The 22,240-nt window shown below is 43.2% G+C and overlaps 1 protein-coding gene across 4 annotated transcripts in view; it reads left to right on the top strand.

Annotated features, from left to right (window-relative positions):
- Positions 1 to 22,240, top strand: part of SPATS2L (spermatogenesis associated serine rich 2 like) — a 187,100-nt gene that overhangs the window by 83,659 nt on the left and 81,201 nt on the right. For 3 of the 4 annotated variants that reach the window (XM_086955465.1, XM_086955464.1, XM_086955466.1), the window contains exons 4-7: positions 825 to 933; positions 1,127 to 1,176; positions 5,655 to 5,904; positions 17,081 to 17,281. In XM_086955465.1, coding sequence (XP_086811591.1) covers positions 825 to 933; positions 1,127 to 1,176; positions 5,655 to 5,904; positions 17,081 to 17,281 — 610 coding nt within the window. The remainder of the gene's footprint in view (positions 1 to 824; positions 934 to 1,126; positions 1,177 to 5,654; positions 5,905 to 17,080; positions 17,282 to 22,240) is intronic. The other variant, XM_086955467.1, reaches the window with a different exon arrangement.

Raw genomic sequence — 22,240 nt, 5'->3', positions numbered from 1 at the left:
CCTTGTTTGTGTCTGTCGCAGGAAAAGACCATTTTTTTTTAAATAACAGACATGATATACAAACATGGGGCCCTCCTTCAGCCACTGGTTTCTTTTTGAGACATGGCAAAATCAAGCCATGGGTAAGCCCGCAGGAGGTGTAGTCCCACCATCTTTCTCCTGGGTGCTTGGATGTCTCCTTTTTCCTCCTTTGGGATGCAAGAGGGGCTATTTTACGTCTGGCAAGTATGGTCAATCGTCACATATAAAAAATGTTTTTTAAAGAACACTCTTCAATCACATATTCAATACTTTAATGCTCCTCTCGCCTGTGTTGGGATGCTGCTTATTTTTCTGTGAGTCCAGAGGTTCAGCCCACATCCCCACCCACTAACTGCTGCTTCATACCGGTAGAATGCTGCTCACACAGTGAGCATGCCGGGCGTCTCTTGCCCCATGCTTCCTGGCATCTGGTTTGACCGCTGCTTCCACTCTACTCACCCGGAAGCTCTTCAGTAGTTCCTGCCTGGCAGCTGCTGTCCTTTGTCGCCAAGAGTGCTCATCACACGATCAGGCCTGCAGCTCTTCTCCACTGCTGCTGTTCAGTGCACAAGATGCTTCCTCCAATTCGACACAAGCACTGCAAAGCTAATGGGTACAACTAGTAAATAATAATGCGAGCCAGACCGACTAACTTTGACAGTGCTTGTTAATCTTCCGTAACATTAACCTATCTTATATATAGTGTATCAATCCCCAAATGGGGAGATATTTGTTTCCTTTCACTCTCATGACTGGTTTACATCTGATGCACCATGTTTCTTTTTCACTTGTCTTTTCCTTAGATTTCTGCTGTTCGATCTGTTGTGCACAACAAAAGTAATAATGAAATTGTTCTGGTGCTGCAGCATTTTGACAATGACGTTGATAAGGTGATTCAAGCATTTGTTGATGGTGAGTACTCAGTCAAGGTATCTCATCTCATTTTTGATTAAATGCTTTTATTTACAACTCTTTGTGCTAACTCGTGATAGCAGTTTTGAAACGTCAAATGTGTTAATAAGTGTGGGCTTTAGTTTGACACATGAAATAACTTAACAATGACCATTTCTATAAGGCAACACAATCTTTATTTCTTTTTTATTAGGGAGTGCTCTAGAAGTCCTCAGAGAATGGAGTATGTCAGGAAAGAAAAAGGTAAGAAAGCAAGGGTAATTTTAAGATATTAATGCTATTAGCCAGTACTGCAGAGATGCACATTCGAAGTATCATGGTTATTGAAGTTTGTGAGCTGAAACCTAGGACAATCACACAGCCGTTCGTGGTGCATCATGCCAATGATAATGTTACAATCTAAGTGTCAGCCAAAGTTAAAAAACCTACTTGTTCTTACTAAGGGGCCGATTTCGATGCGGTCGGAAACGGCTTCTGACCGCATCGAAATGTCCCGTTCCGATTCTTTTCCGACCAACCCATTTTGATGGGGTCGTCAGAAAGGAATCCGAACCAGATTTCTGAATGGCCTCCGACGGGATCATAGAGCCCGTCTGCCATTCAAAAAGCCTCCATTAATCCCTTGGCTCTTACCACCCGAGGGATTATGATGGGCAATTCCAACAGCCTTTCTGTGCTGGCCTTTCCGACACGGAGGTGGGAATCTGATTTTGCGGGGCCCCATGGGTGTAAGGCCTCCGAATGACACCTAGTGCCCCCCTGTTGATCCCTGCACCCGGTCTGCCTGCCACGGGGTGCAGGGATGAACTGCACCTCAGCCCTTTGCAATGAGAGCATGCAGTCCAGTGAGAATGTATTCTCTCATTGTAAAGAATAGGAATGGGACCGAACAGTGTCCTGTCGCATCCTAGTTGCTGGGTTGGGACCAACTACAGGAGGTCGTTCAGTCCCAGTTCCCAAACTATGTCGGACGGACTCAGGTCCGTCCGACATCATAATTGGGCCCTTAGTCTTAATGTGGGAAGATGCAGAACATAGTGTAACAGATGGTAACATAGACTTTAAAAGTCTTTTCTTTGTCCTTCCCCAAATACTTATAGTGATGCAAACATGCAATGTGACACTAACTGAAAGACTAGCACTGCTGAATACTCAAAGAAGAAAAAGAAAGGAAATAGCTAATTTTTGTTAAAAGTTCATATTTTTTTTACCATCACAAAATGGCTTTTTGACTGCATGGGGGTCATTTATGCTGTCTAACAAGCAGAGCACCTTAGACACTGGTCCATAACAATAGAAATCTCTCAAACTGTTCACAAAGATTGTTTGAATATACATTCACTGGTTGTAGAATGAAGGAAACAGGAACAATGGATATAATCCCTTTTGGTGTTTAAATATTAATTAAAATGTTAGTCCTTGTTTTGTTACCAAACTTCTTAAAATCCAGTAAACATGATCCAAATAATCATCAACGTAAATGCTTCATGGATTTAAGTGCTTAAATCTTGGCCAACGTTATTCACAAATATGATGTGACGCAAAGGGACCAAATGAGATTCAATAATATATGTGCATAAATAACTAACCAAAAATACAATTTAGAGCATTGCAGTACCTTATGCGTTAATGGCTGTAGAGATTCTCTTTGTACCAAGCATGGTTTAATTATGCAGCAGTTTCAAACCTGGGGAGGAACCAGCTGACTGCTCCTCTTACCACCTGTTATCCATAATGAACACAGAAGCAAAGATTCTGGCAAAGATCCTGAACACACAGCTGACGACAGTAATTCAGTTGTTGGTTCATACGTATTAGACTGGCTTCACGCCCACAAGTGGAACGAAGCACTGCATCTGCCGTCTGCAGATAATTTTAGCTAGAATGGGGGAAATGCAAGAAGAAACTGCCTCGGACATCATAGAGTTTTAGAAGACCTTCGATTCCACTCACCTACCTTTCATGTTACAAATTCTACACGGGAGCAAATTTCGGGCCCCTTTCTCTTAAATTAGTTCATATACTATACCATGAACCCTGGACCTGGGTTAGAGTTACCAGGATATTGTCACACCCTTTCCCGATTTGAACATGTACCAGAGAGGGACGCCTTCTCTCTCCCCTTCTCTTCGCATTAATTGTGGAACCATTGGCGGAGTGGATCGTAAAAGATGCTCAGCTAACGGGAATCAGATGGCCAATGGGTCACAAATAATGCATTGCACTCTACGCTGATGACTTATTGATCTGTGTGAAGAAACTGGAAGAATGAATCACCAGATTACTGGATATCCTGCAAATGAATGGAGATACATCAGGCTTAATGGGGAATTATTCCAAAACACAATATGTCCCAATAACAGGTCAATCATCGGCCTCTCTGATCCACAGTGTTCTCAGGCTGTTTCCAGGCTTCTTCATATACCTTGGGATACCTATTAAGAGGAATTCATAGCAAAGTTGGGACCTTAATAAAGCCCCTTTGTTGTACAGGCTGGCACTTGATTGGTATATTTAAGGTTGGGGACGTCTGATTGGGCTAGTGCATTGAGTCCTTCAAACAATTGAAGGACAAACTCAGTCTGCATAACTCAATTTTTTTGGTACTTGCATCCATGCCACGTATTATCACAACACGGGCATCACCTACAGGCGGTACATGCCTTTATCTCGATCGAATCAAGCGTAGTCATCGAACAACGATCTGAAAAAGCAATATCCCAACTTTATAGATCCTTGGTGGAAAACTTACCGGACCCAATTCTGCAGTTATGGCAATGAGAAGTGGGCCCTTTTGACAAGGATGATTGGAGAGAGGCCAGGTTGGCGGCCGGGGACCTGGCTGTGTCAGCTAAACGTAGACTTCTTCAATTCAAATATTTTCATTGGGTGTACCATGATCCCATCAGACTCAGGTAAATTGGTCAGCGGAGGGACTGCCACTGTCCAAGATGTCACATAACAAAGGCTGATTTCTTTCCCATGATATGGAGCTGTCCAGTCATTGCCTGATACTTATCAAACATTCATCATGCACTGGGTGATGTTGGGCTGTGTAGTTGGTGTCTTGTCCCAAGTAGTCTTTAAATAGGGACTTATAGTAATGATTCAGTAAGGGCGAATAACAGTGGATGACAGTCTACATGTCATTGGCATCAATGTTTCATCTCCCTCTCAGCTACTTTTTGAATATGTCTAGTGTTTTTTTGTTGTTTCTTTGTTTCAATTTACAATCAGACTTAGCGTGCAATGTATTCATGTATGTCACGTTCACTGCCCTATTCACTAGAACTCATTTTTTCAATTGCTGAGCATTCTATTGGCTTAAATACTAATAAACTTTGGTACACTTGTACTATGTGTGCATGTTGATTGTTTTACCCTCTGAGGGAACCAATGTTTGTTTAGTCTATTGATTATCCAAGTCCCCAGGAATACATGGTTGCCCCTTTTTTGATTCTAGATTGTCTCAAGTTTGCCATATCGGATATAGAAGGTCAGGGGGTTGGCACAGTCGGGCACCACCTATTGATGGCCATCAGCTTTCTAGTTGCTAAAATAAGCATCATCATACACTGAATTGTGCCTGCCCTGTCAACTGTCAAGGAATGGACCTGGGGTATGGACATGTGTGTGTGCAATGGTGAAAACACTGTTTATAAAGCGCATGGTTACCACAAAATATAGGATGCCTGGTGGGAGCTCTACGACTGGACCACATTAATTTAAATGGGAGGCAGGGAGGCAGGGATGGTGGGAAGCGGAGACTTCTACAGTTGGTATAATTTTGCTTAATCTGTCTGAACTATGATGAACAGGTTTATATACTATGTTGTTGTACAACATTTAATAAAATAAGGTATAAAGAAAAGTTATGCAGCACTTCCTTTGGGTTAAAAATCAGGCTAGGTGTTCGAGGAGTTACAATGTGAAAAATAAATGATTTTCTAATGTGGCCACCCCTTGATTGTACTTAAGGGCGGCAGAAGGCTAAAAGTCTGCAAGTGTAATGTGGAATGACGCCAGCCTGCCCTTGTGCAATGGGGCATCCCTTTGATTTCTTGCCAACCATTGGAAACCCAAGTAAGTACTTTAATGACTGCTTCATATGACAGTGAGTTTTTAAAATGCCTTGCATTTTCTAATGGGCATGCTGCATAAAGAAACTCACCATACTAGGTAGAGCTAATCAGTGGGTTACAGGTTACACAATAGCTTCTGAAGAGTTTGCACTAGCAGCCCACTGTGTTACTTCGTTAGTTATTTACGTGATATATATTATGTTCATAGAGTTTAAAGGTAATTGACTGAGGATTGCAGTAACGCGATACAATAATAGAATGAATTAGTCAGAGAGCGGTGGTACATATAGGGCACATATGATAGGGCTGTGAGATGTGGTTTTAGAATTTCTTGAAGAAAGTCACTCAAGGAATCCTCTAACATGGTTTGTTTATGACATTTTCTGAAAGGGAAGAGGTCTCTTTTTTTTCAGTTTCGAGGGCGAGAGTTTGTTACATAGTCTTGTAGCGGTGATGAGGAAGGCTCATTATCAGAGTATTTAATGGGAGATCAGGACTAATATAAGTGTTCCGATGCCTGCTGTTGGGTATGTGGTTACTGAGAGTGAGTTCCTCTCCTAACTGTGAATTTTTATGGTGAAAAAGCCTCTTTTTCTCAGCAGTCTTTTGTGACGTCGTAGTGTCATGTTTCTCCTTCAGATCAACAAAAGGAAACGAATTAAGAGTAAGCCACAGCTTGCAGACAAGGGAGCTGAAGCAAGTGGGGGAAAAGAAGGGCCGCAAGGGATGTGCGGTAACTACTCGAATGGCTTTGATAAGGACAACCTGTCCAGCGACTCTTCCACTGAGAAGACAGACCGCGTTCTACAGGAAGAGGAAAGGGTCGCACCCTACCAGGCCTCTAAAGCATGTTTTGAAGAACCCTTACCAGCACATTCAGGAATTACAGGTATGTGCAGTCCATAACAGGCACACAGTAGCCTAATGAGTTAGTAGCCTATCCAAGTAGTTTGGTGAGTTAGTAACCTGCCCAATAGCAGCTAGAGGTTGATACATGTTCAGATACCACTGAAGAACCACATATTAAACATAAATGTCCAGTCTTTACTTTGCACTACGTTGCTGAAGCACTCTTGTGCTTCAGCTTCCCTGACAGCTCCCCTTCCCCTCACTGGGTGCCCGGCTGGGACTCATGTGAGTAATGCGTTCTTATCCATTCACTTACCTGAGGCGCACATCCTTCATGCTGTTAGAACACCTTTAATTTCAGATGTCCCTATACTAATAGGTCCTGAAGAGACCCCTCATTCTCTAGGAGTTGAAACGCCGTCGACATAAGCAAAGCGAACAATTGATCATCCCCTATTATCATATAAGGACATTGTTTACACCAAGAACGCCTTTGATGGTCGCCTTTAATTTTCTTGGAAACCGAATGTATATATCACAACTATGTCACTCAATGTTTTAGGTTCCATGTTCACTGTGGACACATTGCACCTTTGATTTGATAAAACTGATTGTTTTATTAATATAAAGAATTACTGTTTGTACCAGATAGCCTGTTGTAAATGGTCTTTTTTCCTTTGGATATCAAAGCAACCCTTATCTATATTGCGATTCTGCATATAAGTACTACTATTACATACATCTGTCCACAGGAACCATTATTTCTGCTAATACATTATCTACCCTGTTTCTGCGTGAGTAGGGTTCCCTTGTTTCTGTTTTCGGTGAAATAGAGTTGTGGCATAGAGTAGAGTGGCGTTGATTGCAATGGCATGGAAGTATTGGCGCAGAGTGGAGTAGAGTGGCGTAAAGTGCAGTGGCTTAGAGTGCAGTGGCATGGAGCAGATTCTCTCTGAGTAGAATGAAGTGGCATAGAGTGGAGTGATAAGTGGGTAGTGGAACCGAGTAGAGGCATAAAATGCACTGGAGTAGAGTGCAGTGTTGCAGAGTGGCATGGAGTGGTGTAGACTGCAGTGGCTAAGAGTGCAGTGGTACATAGTAAAGTGGGGTAGACTGCACTGGCATAGATTAGAATGATGCAATGTAGAGTAGAGAGGCATAGACTTAAGTGGAATAGAGTGCAGTGTCAGAGTGCAGTGATGCACAGTAGATTAGAGTGGCATAGAGTGCAGAAGAGTGACATAGAGTGGTGCAGAGTGTAGTGCAGTGGCATGGAGTGAAGTGGTACAGAGTAGAGTGGCGCAGAGTAGAGTGCCTCAGAAAAGAGTGGAATGGAGTTCAGTGGTAGGGAATCCAGTGCAGTAGAGTGTCATAAATTGCAGTGGTGTAGAGTGCATTTGGGTAGAGTGCAGTGGTGTATAGTGGTGCGGTGTGAAGTGACATAGAGTGCAAAGGTGTAGAGTATATTTCTGTACAGTATAGTTGGCCTGAGTAGATTTACATAGAGTGCAGTGGCATAGAGTGTACTGGTTTTGAGAAAAGTGGTGTAGAGTGCATTGGCGTAGAATATAGTGGTGTAGTGTGGAGTGAGGTGGTGTGGAGTGGCATAGACTGCAGTGGAAGAATAGATTGCTTCAGAGTAGAGTGAAGTGGCACAGAGAGCAGTGGTGGAGTAGAGTGAAGTAGCGTAGAGTGCAGTGGCATAGATTGGCATAAAGTTGAGTGGCAGAGAGTTTAGTTGAGCAGACTAGAGTGGTATTGAGAGCAGTGGCATAACATACAGTGGTGCAGAGTATAATAGAGTTGGGAGAGTGCAGTGATGCAGAATAGAATAGCGTGGCATAGAGTGCAGAAGCGTAGAGTATAGTGGCGTAGAGGGATTTTGTGCAGAGTAGATTGGTGTGGAGTGCATTGGCTATGAGTAAAGTGGTGTAGAGTGCATTGGGGTAAAGTGCAGTGGCATAGAATGCTGTGTTGCAGAGTAGGGTGGCATAGAGTGGAGTGGCGGGAGTGGTTTAGAGTGTAGTGGTGAAGAGTGCATTGGTGCATAGTTGAGCAGTATGGGGTAGAGTGCATTGGCAGAGTGGAGTGGTGTAGAATAGAGAGGCATAGAGTGGAGTGTTGCCGAGAAGAGTGCAGTGACGCAGGGTGGTGTGGTGTAGTGTGGAGTGGTGCCGAGTAGAGTGCAGTGGCATGGAGTAGTGCAGAGTGGAGTTGGTAACGTGCAATATGCATGGTATGGTAGCGTACTGCCATTACAGACAACACATCTCAATTGAAATGACCATTACTTTTGCACTCACATACAGTTTTTCTTATAAAAGTATACAGCGCACAAACAATAATGTGTGAAAATGCCCTCACCCAATATATTGATATGATTGGCAGCACAGTTCATTAACAGGAATTTACATTTTGTTGCATGCTAGACAAAAAATAACATCGGTCCAGCCTTCCCCAAGCCGAATCCCACTAGCCAGAATGATTGTGACATAAATACTCTCACTTTGAAGTCAGAGAAATAAAAATAAACAACTAGATCCTTGGAAGACACAGCCTGACATTTGGCCTCTGTCTTTGAATGCACAGCAAATGTGACAAGATAAGTATAAGATTTAAAGGCCTGTTTATCAATCAATCAATCAATCAATCAAGGAATTTGTAGAGCGCGCTACATACCCTTGAGGGTCGCAAGGCGCTGAGGGGGGGGGGGGGGGGGGGCTATGCTACTGATCAAAGAGCCAGGTCTCGAGAAGTCTTCTGAAGGTTAGCAGGTCTTGGGTCTGTCGTAGGTTGGTGGGGAGGGTGTTCCAGGTCTTGGCGGCGAGGTGGGAGAAGGATCTGCCATCAGCGGTTGTTTTCCGGATGTGTGGGACCGTGGCAAGGGCGAGGCTGGCTGAGCGGCGCCTGCGGGTGGGGGTGTAAAAGCTGAGTCGTCCGTTGAGGTATGCTGGTCCGGTGTTGTGTAGGGCTTTGTGTGCGTGGATGAGGAGTTTGCAGGTTATCCTCTTGTTGATGGGGAGCCAGTGTAGGCCTCTCAGGGGGAGGGGGGGTGATGTGGTTGCATCGGGGGATGTCGAGTACCATTCGTGCCGAGGCGTTCTGTTTGCGTTGCAGCCGTCTTAAAGAAAGCAAGTTCAAGGAAGAATACAGTAAATAAAATGTTGGGCAACGGGAGGGACAAACTCGTACTGGACAGCCTAAAGCAAATATAGCAAGCAAAAAGAAGACCGAAAATGTTTATTACAAACCACAAAGCCAATGGTAAGCAACAGGCGGAATGCATTCCTAGGTCAACTTTCTGAATGTCCCTAAGGTGGCTTTAGCAAACCGGACAGTGCTGCAACGTCAACAAGGTTTAAATTAAAGGTAAGGAACTAACAACAAGCATAGTGTTAAAGTATGCACTTCCAGCCCGGCAGTAGACAATGTTTTGCAATTTGCTTGTGTTGCCACTTTGGTGGCATTTTTTAAAATTTGGCAACTCCCACCTAATTCCTGGGAGCCAGAGCACATGAAAAGCTCTTTCGCAGTCGGTGTCCTGTCCCCCTGACTCAACATCTTTTCCCTGTGCACCAACCTAATTAATCCACTACCCATGGTCCACAGACGCAACCAAGTATTGGAAACTTTATAATTCCTGCATCTGCAACTGAAATGCTTGATGCCTTTGGAGTTTTTTCTTTGAATGCCAGGGACATTTTTATAGGTGTTCTGTACAAGACTGCAGCCTTTACATGGCGCTACTGCAAGGACTTATTTATTTATTTTATTTATTTTGAAAGTTTTATATAGCCGCGAACAAGATCTTTGCAGATATCAGAGCGCTTTACAGGACACGGGGGTGAATGAGTAATACAATGTAATAGTTGAGGTAGTTAGGTACAAGGTGCGTAGATACATAGGTAGGTCAAAAACATGAGGTAGGTCATAGGTGAGGTAGTGTTGATACAAGGTGCATATTCAAGCAGTTGCGCCGATAATATACAGTGTGCAAAGTCAGAAAGGTGCGTCAACAATATAAAAATACACAGAGAGGGAGCGTATACAATCAATATACAACGAGGGAACGTATACAATCAAGTAAGTCGATAATACAAGTAATACAGATCGGGGTCAAGCAGGTCTTACAGAGCAGATTCATGAGAGATACAGAATAATAGATCATGTGTATTTAGCCATGAGGATCGCTTTTACTTCTTTCTTAAAAATTTTTTTGCAGGAGATGAGTCTGGTTTCAGGTGGGAGTGAGTTCCAGATCCTGGGTGCCATTCCTGAAAAGGAGCGTTTATAGGTTTTTTCCTTCCGAAATCTTCGAGGCTTCAGCAGAAGATTGTTTGTGCTTCTAGTAGTTCTAGAGCCACCCGAGATTGTCAGCTTTTGAGAGAGGTAGGCGGGTGAGTTCATGTGTACAGCCTTGTGTGTCATGCAGGCGATTTTCAGATGTATTCTGGCTTCAAAAGGTAGCCAGTTCAGGGATTTAAAGTCAGGAGAAATATGCGAGTGTTTTTTTGAACCAGTGATGAGTCTCGCTGCAGCGTTAAGGGACGCTCTTAGGGGTGCCGTTGTAGTTAGGGAAAGCCAACAGAGGGCGGTGCTACCGTATTCTATGTGCGGGATGACTATAGATTGTACTGCAGTTTGGAAGTCTTTGGCAGGAAGGAAGGGTTTAAGTTTTCTCAAGGTATTGATTTGGAAGTTCGCTCCTTTGGTTGCCTTGCTGATGTGCTGCTGCATGTTGAGATTGGCGTCAAGTGTTATGCCTAAAGATTTTGCTGAGTCTACGCAGGTAGGTTGTACATTTAGAGCCGTTAAGTGCTTAAGCCATGTTTGGGCCGTAGAGATTTTTGCGGGAGGTGAGATCAGGAGGAATTCAGTCTTCTGCGCATTGAGTTTGAGGTGATTCTCGGCAAGCCAGGATTGGGTGTTTCTGATCGTGGTGTTCAGAAGCATGATGTCCTTGGGAGATTGTATTTTGAGATAAAGTTGGGTGTCGTAGGCATACATGTGAAAGTGAACATTGGATGTCTGTAGCAAGGTAGTGAGAGGTTCCATAACTAGGTTGAACAGTGTTGGGGAGAGGGAGGATCCTTGAGGGACGCCTAGCGATACAGGTACCGAAGAGGACATCAGGTTGTTACTTTTGAATCTTTATTTATTTATTTATTTATTTTATGCATTTGTATGGCGCTCAGCTACCCAACAAGGGTTTCCCGGCACCGATCTTTGTGATCGGTTGTGTAGAAAGGAGGTGAACCACTTGAGAACAGATCTAGCTGACCTTGAAGCAACCATGCCACCCGGCATCACACCCCACAGACTAGTAGAGTTCCCCCCAGTAGGAGCGGACGCTCTGGAGCATATTATGAAAAAAGTTAAATCTGGATCCCCAAGCGATCCCGCACCTCCATGCCACCTAAAAAAGATCACAGATACAATACAGCCAGTTATTCTTAACATCCTTAACAACTCCATCACCACCGGCATAGTCCCTACGGCCTGGAAGAAAGCTCAAGTACGAGCTCTTCTGAAAAAACCCTCCTTAGATCCAGACAACATGGCCAATTACCGCCCAATATCCCTGCTCCCCTGGGTTAGCAAACTGCTCGAGAGACACATCAATACATCTCTCACTCAGTACCTAGAATCAAACAATATACTCCACGATTCCCAGGCAGGTTTCCGCCCCAGGTTGGGAACGGAAGCAGCCCTTCTGACAGTGACCGAGCTAGCCAGGAAACAGATGGACTTAGGCGGCACTACAGCAATTATTTTGCTTGATCTTAGTGCCGCTTTCGACACTGTAAATACCATCATCCTCATCCACCGTCTCAAGCAAATAGGAGTATCAGGAACAGCCATTCGATGGCTACAATCCTTCCTAGAAAATCGTTCTTTCCGAGTAGTTGAGGGTACCACACAATCCAGGACTTGGCCTCTTGATCAGGGTGTGCCTCAGGGCTCGTCCCTGAGCCCCACCCTTTTTAACATATATATGCTCCCCTTGGCAGACATCGTCCATTCATTTGGCCTGGAGTTAGTCACATATGCTGACGATACTCAATTGATCGTCTCCGTGAACCAAACCACCGCCTCCCCGCCCAATCTTGAGAAATGTTTAGTGGCAGTTAATAAATGGATGGCCAGCTCCCACCTAAAACTCAATGGTGATAAAACGGAGCTTATGATTCTTGGAAACCCAAACATTCCCTGCCCGCTTCCGAACTGGCCCCCATGCATGGGCACCCAGCCTCAGTCCAAACCCCAAATAAAGAGCCTGGGCATCTGGCTAGATGCCAATCTCAATTTCAACTACCAAGCAACGATCGTATCTGCCACCTGTTTTGGCATGATGCGTATGCTTAGAAAAGTACTACCACTTCTCCCCCCACAAGCCCGCAGGATCATGGTGCAAGCTATTATTCTGTCCCGCTTAGATAACGGGAATGCGTTGTACCTAGGGGCCCCGGCGACTACAACAAAGAAGCTCCAGGTCACGCAAAACGCAGCAGCCCGCCTCCTGCTGGGCCTTAACAGGCGGGACTCAGGGACTGCTGCTCTAAAAAGACTCCACTGGCTACCCATCAAGGCCAGAACACTGTTTAAATCAATGTGCTTTATGCATAGGGCTATGTGGAAGGAAGCGCCAGCAATGATCTGCTCGCTGGCTACTCCATATCTCCCCCGTAGGTCGCTGCGCTCCAGCACAGCCTTTCTGGCCACTGAGAACAAAGTCAAACGTGCCAGATGGGGAGGCCGCTCCTTTTCCTGGAATGCGGCCAAGGCTTGGAATTCTCTGCCAGTCTCCCTGCGCGGTGAACCTAATCTCCTAAAATTCCGCAAGGAACTAAAAACCCTCCTTTTCACGTAAATCACACCACCCTCACTTGCCCCCAGTCACACTTAGCGCTACGAGGCCTCCGGGTAGTCTGCGCTCAATATAACCCATTTAATAATAATAATAATAAAAGATATGCCCATTCTTGTGTTTAACAGATCGAGTAAGTTCTCATGTTTAACTATATCGAATGCTGAGGAGAGATCCAGAAGGATGAGGAGGCAGGTATCGTTTTGGTCTAGGATTTGGAGGGCGTCGTCCACAATGTGAGTCATGGCAGTTTCAGTACTGTGCCCTGCTCGGAAGCCTGATTGATGAGCATTGAGGAGATCAAACTTATCTATGTGTTTAGTCAGTTGTAGCTGTACGCATTTTTCCAACAGTTTAGCGAGGGTGGGAATATTTGTAATAGGGCGGTAATTGTTCAGGTCAGTGGGGTCTGCTGTTGTTTTTTTTAGTAGCGGTGTGACTTGCCCGACTTTGAGGGCGTTAGGGATGGATCCTTGTTGAAGAGAGCTATTGATAATCTTAGTCCAGAGTGGGAGGAGCAAGGGGGTAAAGTCTTTTACAGCGTTAGCAGGAAGGGGGTCAATGAGGTGATTGGATGGTTTCAGGGTGCTGAGCAATCTGCCAATTTCTTCTTCGGAGTAGGTGCCAAAGGATGACCATGTAGCATTGTTCTTTGGTTCAGGCACTGCTGTGTGTTGGGAATTGGAGTAAAGGATTGCATCATTGAGGAGATCGCTTCTTATGTTGTCAGTTTTTTGGTTAAAGAAAGCAGAGAAGTCTTCACAGGAAGGTATGGCGCCCATGGCGCTGAATGTCTGGGGTTGTTCTTTGGATTGTGTTCTGATTAACTCAAACAGTTTTCTTGGGCGTTTTTTTGCTTGGGCGAGCTGGAGGCTGAAGAAATCTCTTTTTGAGCGTTTAATTTTCCTGAAGTAGGCGTTTCTCTGTTTCTTCAGGCTTTTTAGGTGCAGTGCAGAGGGGGCTGACCTCCAAGTGCGCTCTGCCATTCGCATGGCTCGTCTATCCTCATTGAGGCTCCCGTCATACCATGGGTTGGAGATCTTGGATGAGACTCTTTTCAGTTGCATGGGTGCAGCCTCATTGATTATTGTGGACATAGCATTGAGATATTGGTCAGTCAGGAGTTGAACGTCCGTAGTGCCAGAAGGGGGAAGAAGGAGATTGCAGCTGTTAGGCGGTAAGGAGTTTGGGTTGAGTTTCTTCAAGTATCTTTTCCAAACTTTGGGTTTAGCGTGTTGAACTGGGTTAAATTTAATTTTTTCATTGATGAGGAAGGAGACAATATGATGATCTGACCAGTCACAAGGTTGGATTGACTCAAGTTGAGTAGCGTCCTCTTTGGAGATGATAAGGTCGAGGATAGAACCTCTCTCATGGGTCGGGCTATTGCATATTTGGGTGAGATCAAGTGCGTTGAGGAAGCTTTTGAGGCTGTGTCACTGCTGTCATTCTAGTGGAGATTGAAGTCGCCAAGAAAAATTTGGGTGTTTTGCCGTCCTGCGTTGATTGATATTGTATCCATGAGTTGTTGGAAGAAGGGGAGCTTGTCCCCAGGTGGGTGGTATATAATGTGTAGTGAGCATGCTGGTTTGCTTTCGCTGGTTACATCAAGGCAGAGGTATTCACAGGAAGTCAGAGAGGGGGCGGACTTAACTTCTACGAAGTGGATTGCCAGTTCACCTCCTTTTTCAGTAGCATCAGCACAATGGTAGCACTGCCATTTGGTCTTCCACCTTCCCCTAAAATGGGGCAGAGGAATGTATTTGAGGGTTAACGGGAGATCCGCTTACTTTTGCAGCTAGTCTGTTACCTTCCTCCTAACTACTAAAGCTATGTTCAGCAGGGCAATAGGAAGAACCAAAGGTAATTGCAGAGCAAACGCCACGGCATCGAAATATGCAGTTTCTATAAGCAGATAACTGTATTACAGCACAAGAGCCTTCGGGATTGCGAATGTATCGGTCTTCGTTCACAGCAATGTGAATTTATGGAGCAAACTAACATTAATTTTAACCTAGCTTCACACACTTTAACAAGCTAACTGGGAGCTCAGGTGCCGCAATCTAGAGGCAGGAGCTCCCTCCTTCAGCCCAAGCGTTACCAGGCTTTGGAAGCAAAGATGACTCACTACAGTATATCGTGTTAGCTTGTGTGTCTGGTTGCACAATTACCCCATCACCAGGAAGAAGAAAAGGTGAAACTCTGCAGTTCCTACTATGTTGGTGCTCTGTATCCCTTGGCCAAATCATATAGATCTTCTACCATGCCTGTGGTCCGCTCACCTTTTGCTGCAGTGTGTACTATATAGCTCATCCACCATGACCGTCTGTATCTAAGCAATCCCATTGGCTATAAGTCTCTCGCTCCGCGGTGGACCCTAAAGAGCATTCTTGACCCTGGCTGCCAGTAAGGAAAACATGATTGGAGTATACTGATCTTATGCCATGACCACTTCGTTAACCCTCAGTAGACTATATAAAGCAATATCCTGCACTGCAGCAATGAGTACATTCCGATGGGTTCTCCTCTATCATTCATAACCAGCCAAGAATCGGGACCTTTGCTAAGTAAGTCTGCTTCATTCTACTTCACGGAAAAGCACAGCAACACAATAACAGCAGCACAAGTGCGTCCCACTATGCACCATGCATGGCAACAAAATACCACCCACTGAAATCTTATTATTCACACACTTTCAGACGGGCAGAAAACGACCATAAAGTGCAAGCAGTCTACTCTCGCTCTCCATTTCATACTTGTGTAGAGGCTCTAATGTCAGGGTAGGAGCATCACTGTGGTGAATAACACATCACACATCACACCACACACTTTAAACACAGACCAAATTCCAAATCAACAGTCTTCTAATCAGGCACGCCCCATAGGACACTGTGCTACCTATAGACTACTGCACTTTGCTAACTCATCAGGGTTAAGAAGTGCTATGTAAATGCAGCTACAACAAAATACAAACTAGTTTGTCCAAGATCTCCCAAGTGAAGATTAGAAATAAGGATACCGCCAACAACAGCACACCGAATATTGCTTCTGTCTAGCCAGCCTGTGGTAAATGCCTGAGCTGCTACCAGATGTGAGCTCGTCTGTTTGTAAATTAGGAGATTTCTGTGAAGACTGGTAATTCTGGAAGCCCACTAGGGATGGGAAATAAATCAATCACATGACAGACGCACCAGTGGTGCATAGTCAATCACATGGTTGGCTATGCGCCAGCAATATTGGCCTTTCTCAAGTGTCATACTGTTGGGAAATCTTCCACACATCTTTATATATCAGACCCCACATAGCTGCCTATTTTCTTTCACCCAAGTGCCTAAATCATTGGCTCCTTGAACACAGATTACTTGAAGCAGACTATGGCCAGCAGATGGTGCAGCATAATTGTTTTTGCAGTTTAATATAGCTCAAACTTGTCCCAAGGGCATTAGAGCACTTCACATGAGCTCCACACCACATTACACATGTTTAAAATCTATGTTGACCCAACATAACATGACTAAATTAGCTGAAGAAAAAGCTCTCTTTATCCTAGTTGTTAAGAAGTGTTTGCTATTTAAAAAAACAAAAACAAAGATGATTCTTAGGTGCATGAGTGAACTTAGGGTCACATGCATCAAACTTAGGAATTGTGTTTCCTAAATTGCGATTTTAAGAAATCGCAATTTAGGAATCGCAATTCCTTATGCATGTAGGAATCACAAAAAAATGTGCGATTCCTACACATTCCTTATTTACGACTCGCAAATTGCGAATTGCAGAGAAGGAATGATTTCCCATTCATTCCTATGGGCCTAGAGGTCCATAGGAATTTATTTAACCTCTGTTTGACAGTCTAGCATTGGATAGGCTGGATTTTTGTTTAGTTAAATGTGCACATAGACTCTCTTGACAGATAACTGTCATGAATTGCATTCAGCAGAACCATAGGAAGGGCAAAAGTATTGACTTACATCAATATAAATGGCAAGATATTGACTTGTACAATATTGTCATTGTAAGTCTACATTTGGTAGTGAAGATTAATGTTCAAACTCCTTACCTTGTGCAAGAGAATATCGTCTAGTCAATATTGTTTCAGGTTGATATTTAAAAGTCAACACGGGGATCACACCTTGATCAGTAGGTTTGTTAGCAAATGAATTAAAATGTATATTGGTAAAGTGGACATCCTGTGGAAGAAGGGGACTGAAGAAACACGAGGGAGCTCAAGCTCAAAGGCACGACTAGGGCGTGGTTTTGAGGGAATAAGGAAAAAACAAAAAAAAGTTTTCCAGATATTGAAGATGACATTAATGCTCACCTGTAATCACAGTGGATCTTTTTCTTTCAGGAGAAGCACACCCGCAACAGAACGGATTGTGCAGTACTTCAGAACCTCAGTCCACAACCAGAGTTTCTACTTCTGAATTGCAAATACATTCTGCACAACAAAAGTGTAACAGGAGCAGACCCAAAAAAACATTGCTGGCGAAGTCACTTGCGTCTTCAGGGAATGCCGAACAAGTGCTGGATGAGACCAATAAGAAAAAAGGTAAGCATAGGCATCAAATGAGGCGTGTTGTTTGCCCACTGTCACAGGTTGTAGTATACAAATCTCTTTACATTTGAGTGGGATGTAATGACAGCTAGTGAACTCCTAAAGTGCTGGATGGAGTGTACTTTACAGCCCTGAATTGCACTGGACCCAGAATGTAAGTAAACCAGCCTTCCTGCTAGTCGAATGGGTATTCTCCATAAAATACTCATAGTCTTTTATTATATGCTAAACAAGAACAACTCTGCATATATTTTCAACTTTACATCAGCCTTCTATTGCCTTTTATTCTACCATGCTGCCCCTTCCAATTAGATTTTTTAGTCATATAAAATAGCCTAGAATGTATCTGTAGGAGTAGGAAGGGGAAAAAAATGTTATACGGATCTCAAAATGCCAGGCTTTAGGAAGCTAAGCTTCCACAGAGTATACAACGTTGTTATAGGTTCAAACAACACACATATCCTTATGATTAGTCCTGTCTTACATGCTTTCGCATCAGACAGCACATTGGAAGAGATGTCATGAAAAGCTATCAATCTACATGGTGAAATGTATTCACATGTCTTGAACTACTACACAAAACAAGGAGTGCCCTCCAGCAGCAAGGCAAAGAATCAGCAACTGTTCCCTTCTGAGCAGAGAAATATCACTCAAATGTCAGTTCTATATATGTATTTTTAAAACACACGCATTTCATTCTCAATCTTCAGATTTTTAGTGTCTGAAAATACATTAATTTTTCCCTCTAGAAGCAGTTCTTCAGTTTTGGAAATCAAACTAAGAGTCATCAATCATTAGCTTGCTATTCTATAAAATACACATTTTGCCCTGAAAGCTAGCCTTGTGTGCTTGGTAAATAATTTACCATAAGGTACTATACGTAATATGCTCCATATAGGCAGGTTTGGACTTTTACGTCCTTATGTCACCATCACATGTTAGGGGTAGCATACATGATGCCGTTTAGATGTCACTGCGTGGCACGGATGGTGACCAGATATCAAATGTCCATCTTATAATAGGAATGTACTCCCTTATGCCAAGGATGCCCACTAGATTTTGGGATAGTCATTGCATGACGTGTGCTCATCACGTACTAATAGTTGCCAACAGATCTGAAGCATACCATCCATATGCCATGGAGATGCACAGGAACCATGATGGCTTCCTCATGAGACATTGGCTACCATGTTTCACAAGAGCCCAGCATATGCCAGGGTGCTCCAGATACTATGGAAGGAGTCTAGATATCAAATGTGTCAATATTATAGAAAGGCATTAGAAGCCAGTAGTGGAACCAGCTTCTTAGAGGAACCACCAGTAGCCAGGGTTGGTTATCAAATACCATGGATTGGCTTCAATCCTGCATTTATTGCCACTAAATGCACAGAGTGTCCATGAGATATCAGTCATTGACATATAAATGGCTTTCAGATGTTAGACGTTCCCATTGGTTCTATTGGGTGCCCAGCAAAATTGAGAAGCAACCAGCAGAGAGGTAGATGTATACCACATGCCACGGATGGCCACCAAGGACATTCAAGGATACCATATGCCAAGGGTACACAAGAGATTCCTAAATTAAGAAACAGATACTAATGGTGGCCACCAGAAGCACAGTATGGTTCTGTTCTCAACATATTGCTTTCAATATTTTATCTGCATTTCAAAAGCATCTCTGAAAGTGTGTGTATTTTCCCACTGTGTGTGTGTGTGTGTGTGTGTGTGTGTGTGTGTGTGTGTGGGTGTGTGCATGTGTGTGTGTAGCACTTCAATATTCAATGTGTGAGATTTACTGGTAAGCACTCCTCTACTTCCTTTGGTTAGAAATCAAGACAGCCTTATCTTGTGGCGTTGCATGCTCTTGGTATTGAGCACACCACAAGATGAGACAGAGTGTGAGAATACACATACTAGCAAGGATACTTTTGGAATACAGATGAAATATAGGAAGAGATGTGTTCAGAAAAGTATTACATTTACGCTATTGAGAGCTATATAGTTTTTATGAGAGAACCTTCATGCTACCTCAATAGCCCTAAAGATGTTCCAAGGCAACAAAACGTTATTGTTCATGCGATAAGCAAGTTTTGCATTAGAAAGTATCTCCAAATAAAGGAACTTATTTTTAACAAAAAACATCTGTTTATCTTGTATTTTGCCCCATTGCGGGCTGAAAATGTGGCATATTCATATGTCATTCTGGCCGTTCATTCATTATTGGTTTGGTGTTATTTTGCGTAATTTAGGGGAGCGCCGGGTTTTGTTTATAAAGGGTAACATCCTTTCTCTAGGGATTCTAAGGTGTGTTTTGTATTCTTTAACTTAGTTTAGGGATTCTAAGGTGTGTTTTGTATACTTTAACTTAGTTTAACGCTGCTTGCCAGCATCCAATTCTTGAGTGCTATTGTTGCCTGAGTTAGAGTTCCTTTGAAAAAACAGAAGACAAGAGGCGTTTGGCAAAACAGGAACAGTTTGTTTAATTAAACGTTATAGCTGGGAGAACAGTTACAGGCTCAAGGTCTGAGGACTGTCTCAATTTACAATTGGTAGTGTCCTCATATGGAAAACACAACAGGTCGTACTATATATGGTGAGGAATGTTGGTTGCTGCCTTTGGAGTCATAAACTAATGATCAAACGGTTACTACAGGTGAGTCTCGGCCTCGAGTGGACACAGTGTGGCCAGTGGATACTGTGTCTAGATGTCCAGTGTGGGGAGTGCGTAATCATTACGTTTATGAGGTTCCGATTGGCTATGTGTTCCTACCTTATGTCCCATCTGACTTTATGGTGTTTTTAGGAACGTGTGTACCCCCTCCGGCCACGTGTGCTTTATTGGGCCAATCTCCCCTGACCATTGTAATTTCACTGCCCCTATCTGTGCGATTGATCAAGAGTTTCCTGCCTGAGTGTTTGCCTGCCAGCTACACACCCTCCCACCTGTGACCTGTCAATCAGTATTCTCGGGCCTCTGTCTCAGGACTTGCTGGACTACATATTTGCGAGTTGAGATTGAAAGTGAAGTTCACAACGGGCAATTCTGTTAATAAGGATGAGATTTCGTTTGTCTCGATGAACACATCGATTTCCATATTAACACTATGCTTCAAAGCACTGAGCTGTTCCTCCACTCCCTTTTAATTATTTTGAGTATTTCTGTCTGTCCAGTGCAGTATTGCTTTCTTGAACTCTGCTAATATCTTGGGCCGCTCACTCTGACCTTTTTTGTTTCCACTCATACATTTTGGCCAGTTCACCCCTACCCGCCCCCCCCGCCCCATTAGAAATAGCAAATAATATACTTCTTCTGAATCTCTTTTAATGTTTATGATTTTTCTGCGACTGCTTGCTAACTATATTCATCATGGGCCTTCATTAATGTGTACCTAAGCATCAGGTAGTTTAAGGGTCAAGCTGGCTTACAACCATGTTGCATAATAATTGTACAGGATTACATGTTCTTTTAACATTTAACAAACTTTTGAACCAGTCTAATTGTGCTTGTATTTTATTCTGTACACGTGGGTACTGCTTTAAAGATGTACCCTTCTTCTGAATGACCACCTCTGGCAGGTCATTTTACTCATGTTCTTCTTAATGTTGAAATTAGCACTAACTAATGGTCTCCCCAATGTACTTCTGTTTGTAATGTGTGAGCATGTATTGCTTTTACTCTGAACACCCCACCTCGTTAATACTAGAGCTCTGCTGATGCATTGGAAAAGGAGTGTTGGACTTTGCTCTCAAGGACTTTGTTTCTTTGTGGCAGGATAGGTATCATATCGGCCTAATAGAAACAGATCCTGCCTGCCATGGAAGAAAAGCATCTTCCTTATCCCCTGCACTATTTAACACCAGTAATCTACTTGTTCTACTCACTAAACACAAACTATCAAGACAAAGCCAATAGGTCTAGCTTTGCAAAATAGTCTGAGTGTTTTTTATTGCAAATATATGCCAGAAAAATAAAAAGAACGAAAACAACATTGCAGCCTGAGCATGGTGGCCATATGCTTTCGATAAAACAATGTAAATAAAAAAATAATCATTTCATATCATTTTAATAGAAACATATGGGTGCATTCCTGCAAGCAGGTGTACTTAAAACATGTATAGTAACTCTTTTCAGTTTTAAAGCACATCACAGAAAAATATTATTTTAATCTAAATACGTAATTTAAACAAAAAAGGATGGCAAAAAAATTGAAAAGATTAAAAAATGGAAAAAAAGCATTAGCAAAGTAAATTATTGGCTAACCAGCCCTAGGACTAAAGTGAACTTTTTTTCAGGCATATGTGCACATGCAATGAGACAATGTTGTCCATCGAAGTTCAGGAAGGCAATGTCTAAATTGGCATGACCAAATGCCCCAAGCTTTAGGCTGTGGGAGGCGGAAGCTACATGTAAATGACAGTTGATAGACCAATGAATTAATGGGCAGATCTGAAACTAATCTGTGTATTTATAAATGAATGCATTTTTTATTCAAGAACTTGTTCGATTGTATGATGCTGGTTAGATGGTTAAAGTTGTCTCTAGACCAGAACTTAAAATACCCTCCTCCAACAGACTCACCTGTTATGGCCATCTTCAACAAGCTCTGGCAGTCTGCTGACTCATGAAATGTGGCTCTTCATATGGTCTGAAAGATGCTATCTCTTCTCTTGGCCAGATAGTAGGAATCTGTTGCTTTGATTTGAATTTGCTATAGTCTTTAGTTGAGGTAGGCTGGGAGACCCAGGCATTTCCACAGTCAGACGAGTGAGTGAGAGAGAGAGAGAGAGAGAGAGAGAGTGAGAGAGAGAGAGAGAGAGAGAGAGAGAGAGAGAGAGAGAGAGCGAGAGAGAGAGAGAGAGAGAGAGAGAGAGAGACAGAAAGATTGTGACCTTCAATGTTTGAATATAAACCAGGTAAGGTAAGATGCAGCAAGATGAGAGCAGGTGAAAATT

This window comes from Lissotriton vulgaris, chromosome 2_1 (assembly GCF_964263255.1).
Source record: "Lissotriton vulgaris chromosome 2_1, aLisVul1.2, whole genome shotgun sequence".
NCBI classification, from domain to species: Eukaryota; Metazoa; Chordata; class Amphibia; order Caudata; family Salamandridae; genus Lissotriton; species Lissotriton vulgaris.
The sequence above is the reverse complement of the archived record's forward strand: the minus strand, read 5'-3'. Positions and strand labels throughout refer to the sequence as shown.